General features: G+C 31.5%; 1 protein-coding gene across 1 annotated transcript; it reads left to right on the top strand.

Moving 5' to 3' along the window:
- Window positions 1-249: 249 nt before the first annotated feature.
- Window positions 250-6,618, top strand: LOC130962528 (disease resistance protein At4g27190-like). Its single transcript, XM_057888733.1, has 3 exons — window positions 250-3,258; window positions 3,853-4,092; window positions 6,433-6,618. The coding sequence occupies exons 1-3, from the start codon at window positions 250-252 to the stop codon at window positions 6,616-6,618; spliced, it is 3,435 nt and encodes a 1,144-aa protein (XP_057744716.1).

The following is a 6,618-nucleotide window of genomic DNA, read 5'->3' as shown; positions in this document are numbered from 1 at the left end:
TATTACTTATATATTAAAATTAGTCATTATATATTTATGCATAAATACATATACTATTTAATTTACTTTTTAATATGTATTCTATATTTTAATATATATTTTATATTAGTAGATAATTTTAGTATTAAGTTATCACGGTTGATTTAAATATGCAAATTAAATCAAATTTTTTATACGATTGAATTTGCAATTTCATGTGCATACATGCAGAAGAAAGAAGATGTAGTTGCACAAGATCAAGAATGAAGCATGGCTCTTCCTACACCTCCTTTACCAGATTGGCTTGTCCAATGGGCAACAAAGCTCTTAAAGCAAGAGCTGAACTACCTCCTGTACTATGAAAGAAACATTAAAGATCTAGAAAATCAAGTTAACAAGCTCAAGCTAGAGCGACAGAAGCTGGGTGATAGGGTTGCAGAGGATGAAGACCGCCATGGGAGAGAAATATACGATGACGTGTCAAAATGGCTGGACGGGGCTGATACAATCATTGATGCCTATGAAAAGTTCGAAAAAGAAGAAGAAGAAGCCCATGCGAGATGTTTAGCTGGCTTTCCTCCTAATTTGTCAGCAAGATATTTTCTTAGCAAAAAATCAATAGAAATTAAAGGAAAAGCTGAGAGTCAGTTACAGAATGCAAAGTTTGATATCATATCACGTAGTCGAGGGCCACCTTCCGTGGCTCTTGTTTTGTCTAATGTTGATTATCAAAGCCTTCCTTCGAGAGTTACGGCAATGGAAGACATCACGAATGCATTGAAAGACACAAGTGCTAGAATGATCGGTGTTCACGGGCCATCTGGTGTGGGGAAGACCACTCTAGTCATGGAAGCGGTTAACAAAGTTCAAAATGATCAAGAAAAGCCGAAGCTATTCGATGTGGTGATCATGGCAAATGTGACGAAAAGTCCAAACATCAGAAAGATTCAAGGGCAGATCGCCGACATGTTGTGGATGAAACTTGACGAGGAAAGTGAAGAAGGAAGAGCAAGTCGAATAAGAGAGAGATTGAAGAAAGAGAAGGAGAGCACTCTTATAATCCTCGATGATCTTTACGGTAAAGTTGATTTGAACATATTGGGGATTCCATGGCAGAGTGGTGATGGAAATCAGAAGAATCCAAAAGGAAAGAAGTCCCTTGGCTCAAGCACAGCCAATGAGGAGACAAAGCAACAAGCCCTAGCAGATGGTGTGATGATGAATGCTCAGAAATCCTCCGATGCTTCCTCTTCTTCAGCTTCAACTTCCATAATAGCGTTGACAACAGAAGAACGCTATAAAGGGTGCAAGGTTTTACTTATCTCAGAGGTGAGGCAAGTGCTTAACCAAATGGATGTAAGGCCAAAACTAATTGTCCCTCTGGAACTCTTGAACGAGAAGGATGCAAGGATATTGTTCAATAAAATAGCAGGAATAGGTGACAAAAACACTGAATTTGGAGAATTGCCAGCTCAGATTGTCGAAAAATGTGATGGATTACCGATGTCGTTAGTTACAACTGCAAAGGCCTTGAAAGGCCGAAGTCGGTTGGTTTGGCAGGATACTTATCAGAAGTTTGAAATGCAGACAATGACAGGAACACCTGAGCATTCTACTCGGGTGATTTACAACCTATTAGAAAACGAGGAGCTTAGGATAACCTTCTTGCTTTGTGCTTGTATGGATAACGATGCATTAGTTTCAGATCTGGTGAGAGCATGCATTGGATTGGGTTTTCTTCGTGGGATCTACACAGTAAGGGACACCAGAACCAGAGTGCAAGTGATGCTTATGAAGCTCAGAGAGTCAGGGTTGTTGTCCGACAGCTATTCGAGTGACCGTTACACGATGCAAACTCTTGTTCGCAATGCAGCTTTGTCGATAGCATTCAAGGAGAGGCACATGTTCATGTTGAACAAAGTAAGAGTAGATGAATGGCCAGATGATGATGAGGTTAGAAGGTATGTTGCTATTTCCTTGCGGCATTGTGATATCATTGATGCCATTACTAAGAGAATGACATGTGCTAGACTTAAAATCTTGGAAGTTATCAATAATGATCCACAATTGAAACTTCCAACGAAATTCTTCGAACAAATGAAAGAGCTCAAAGTGTTGATCTTAACTGGCATTAATCTGTCACCGTCTGATTCATCGGTTGGTTGTTTAACCAAACTCAGAATGCTCTGTTTGGAGCATTGCACGCTAAGTTCATCCAAAGAAGAATTAAGTTTGAGTGAGGAATTAAGCATCATAAAAAACCTAGAGAATCTAAGAATTCTTAGCTTTTCAGGGTCTAATATTGATTGCTTGCCTGTTGAATTAGGGGATTTGTCTAAGTTGCAAACCCTAGACATAAGTAATTGCCCTAAACTTAGAGTCATTCCACCCGATGTAATCTCACGTCTTACTTCTTTGGAGGAGTTGTACATGAGAAAGACTCAAATTCAATGGCCAAAGGTTATTAATGGAGCCGAAAATGATGAGAGAAAAAATGCTAGCCTATTAGAATTGGGGGAGTTGAATCAATTGACAAATCTTGATATACAAATACAAAGTGTGGACCAATTGCCAGAGAACTTGTTCTTTGACAAGTTGTCTAGTTACAAAATTGTCATTGGCTCTTCGAATAGATATTATTTGAAGGGAGATTTTAAAATGCCAGAAAAGTATGAATTGTCGAGGTTTTTGGCAATACATCAAAAAGGTGGCATTCACATTCATTCTCATAAGGGAATCAAAATGCTATTCGAAAGAGTTGAGTATCTTTTGCTGGGAAAACTCAACGGTGTTCAAGATCTGTTTTATGAGTTGAATTTGAAAGGTTTTCCCCATCTCAAATATCTGGCCATTCAAAATAATCATGATATCCAATTTCTTATTCACCCAAAGGACAGGCAGGAGCATCATGAGAAGGCTTTTGAGAAACTAGAGACTCTTGAACTCAATAAAGTGACACAAATTGAGGGACTATGCTTCTCTTCATGTCCACTTTCCGAGTCCTCCTTTGTAAACTTGAAAGTCATCAAAATCAATTTTTGTGAAAATTTGAAGTATCTCTTCTCGCCTTCTTTGTTTAAGCATCTAGAAGCTCTTGAGACAATACAAGTTTCTGATTGTGACTCTTTAAAGGAGATTGTTCCTATAGAGAGGCCTGATGAAAGTGAGATGCTTAAGCTCCTTAAATTACACACTCTGACACTACAATCTTTAAAAGACTTCATTGGATTCTATCCCATATCAACAACAGAAAGCACCAAAATATTATTTCATGAAAAGGTATGATCTAATTCTAAGCTATCTTGCATATTTTTATTTATTTCTTTTTAACTCATGCAGATATTGATTGTAACGTACATTTTTATTGAGGAAAAAAAATTGATTCTACTCATAATTTTGTTTTATGATAACTGAATTCTTTTTGTACACTTAGTATTTTTAATTTTATTTATATTATTGTTAATATGTGAAATAGTAACAAATGAAATTAGTCCGAATAACTTGAGATACAAAGAGTAATGTTAAGTATCTCAATCCCTCTTTATACACACTATTAAAATGTCTATAATCTATTTTTTCAAATTTATGTTCTAATTTAAATAATGAATATTGCAATATTGACCAATTAATTACGAAGAAGATAATAAGAGTTTTGCTTCTATATTTAATGATTGTGGTTTTAAATTTTACACCAAGTGAGCATATCAAATTTTAGAAAATTTGAACATTAATAAATATGTAACTTAATAATAATTAATATTTATATTTGCAAAATTATATTTGCGAAAAAATAAAATAATACGATGAAATATCACACGCTTGAGAGCTGAGAAAATCAATTTGATAAATTTTTTGTTTTATTGAACTTGGTAGGTTGAAGTTAAAGAGTTAGAGAGACTGGAGTTGAGGTGGATCCAAATAGACCAAATATGGAATAACCAAAGTTGTAAATTTGAAAATTTGATCCATTTGGATGTGAGTGGTTGTCACTATTTGAAATATTTGTTGCCATTCTCGGTGGCCAAGAATCTCAAGAAGCTTCAAAGCCTTTATGTTAGTGAATGCTACCAGATGGAGAACATCTTCCCTGATGGACCCGTAAAAGTTGCTAAGGTATGTAAGTAAAATTTGTGATTTTCATTTTTATTGTTGTTTTTTTATTACACATTTGTTGACTTTGATCCGACTTGTATAATCTTTTGATGGCCCTTACTTCCAAAAATTAAATTCAACTAATATTAACGTAAAAAAATATTTAAAATATGTAAAACCCCATGAAGTAGGAGAATTTTATATTCTGATTTAACTATTCGCCTAAAATAGTTTTATTAAAATTTTAATTTTATATATATATATATATATATATATATATATTCAATTGAGCCTCTATAATATATATTCAATTTTATATATATTTAATTTTATTTATTATTCTTTTTTTATTTTATTTATTTCCATCGACTTCTCTTAATAATTGACAAACGGTTATCTTCTATTCCTCATTTTTTTTTTTCTGTTTTATTTATCATGGATCAACTTCACATTTTCCATCTTTTAATTTATAGGAGTAGGCATAGTTACCGTATTTATTCTCATCATAGAACTTGAATATGGTACAAATTTTTTATTTTTCAAATTTAAATCAATCTAATTGAATTTATAATTTAATCTAAAATTTTTTATGTACTCTTTTTGAGTACTAATTGATCAAATATATCTATTTTAATTTCTTTTACCAATCTTTACAAGTACTAATTGCATGCTAAAAATTTGGATTATTAATATTATTGATATTATTAATATTTTTTATAATTTTTGAAAAATATATTTTTATTTTTACAAATACATGTATCTAGTTTAATACACGTGTCACGTCCTGTCTTATCTCGTTTACACGATAACCAAGAAATATGTATAACATTATATCATTTATACTGTAAATGAGATAAGATAGGAGAACGAATTTCGATAATAATTTTTTAAATTTTTTATTTTAATAATTATTATATTTATTTAATTTATTAAAATAAAAAATCCTATTTTTAATGTATAATAATAATATAAAATTTTACGGATTAAGTATTATTTTGGGTAGATGGTTAAATTTATTTTTAAAAGATATTTGTTTTTTATATTAATTTTTGAAAAAAAAAATTTAACTAATGTGGTATTTAAAGATTTTAAGTTCATCATATTAATTTTTTTCATCACATTTATTACTCATGATATAAAAGTTTGTTAATATGAGATGTTAAGTGACATCATATTACATACCTAACAATTTTAATTAGATATTAATATGATAAATTTATAAAATTAGATCAAATTATTTTTAAATTGAAAAATTTTAATGCCTTAATTTTTTTTTAATTTGTCAATTATAACAACTAAGTATGTATTATAATCAATGTGGTATTATTTAGCGTTGACATTAACAAATTTTAATGTTATTAACAATAGAAATAACAAAAAAAATTAACATGATTAATTTAAAATATTTAAAAAATAAATTTAATTAAAAAAATATTTCAATAAATAATTTAGAAAACGAATAATCTGTAAAAAACGAATTTGACCAAACTTTTTGGTACTAACCCCTCTTTTTTTAACGGTCAAAATCCTTCTTAGTTAGATTTTCGTTTAAAATAATCCTTTTTAATTTCCGGATAAAATTGCCCTTGAACTCCACAGCATAGGCGCGCACTCATTTACAATCTTCTCTCCACCGCATGAGCATCACATGACTCCTCTAATTAGGGGTGTTCAAATTCAAACCGATCCAAATTAAACCGCTCATCCAATTCAATTCAAATCGAAATCGATTAAAACCGCACTAATTTAAATCTGATTGGATTTTATTTTTTACAAACCGCTGGATCGGATCGGATTTCGGATCTACTTTTCAAAACCGATCCAATCCAATCCAAACCGCACAATGTGCTATAATATTATTATTTTATTATTATATTTATAATTATACTTATAACATGTTTAATTTATTATATATTTTTATATTATTCATGTATTATTATTATTTAATAAATAGTTTATGTTCAAAATGTTATTTATTATTTATTTTAACTAACCTATAATTTATTTCTATGTTATGTTATCGTTAGTTTTTTAAGATATTGTTGAGACTTATTATGTCATTGTTAATTATTTAAAATTTGATGTTAAGACTTGTTATATGTATTTAATTTTTTTAATTTACAAAACCGCAAATCCAATCCAATCCAAACCGCTTAAAATTGGATCGGATCGGATTTTTTTTAAAACATCATCCAATCCAAACCGCACCGCAAGTAAAATTAGTGTTCGGATCGAATGAGTTTTTGACTCAAAACCGATCCAAATCGTACCGCGAACACCGCTACCTCTAATCTCATTCAACTCTTGCATTGATTCATAGTAGTGGTACTTTTCAAGTTTTCATTAATCCACAATTGACAGATCAAACGAGTCAACTCTGTTAAGCTAGAACGTAGTGGTGTTGGCATTGTTCCTGCCACCACTGTCGCTAACTCGGTACCTCATCCGAGTCAACCCGCCGTTTTCCAAATCCCATCATGCTCCGACCCATCATCATCATCCCCATCCTTTTGGCCTTCTCCCTCACCCTCTCAGTTCCTGAGTTGA

Source organism: Arachis stenosperma, chromosome 2, assembly GCF_014773155.1.
Source record: "Arachis stenosperma cultivar V10309 chromosome 2, arast.V10309.gnm1.PFL2, whole genome shotgun sequence".
Taxonomy (NCBI): Eukaryota; Viridiplantae; Streptophyta; class Magnoliopsida; order Fabales; family Fabaceae; genus Arachis; species Arachis stenosperma.
This window is presented reverse-complemented; position numbering and strand designations above follow the sequence as displayed.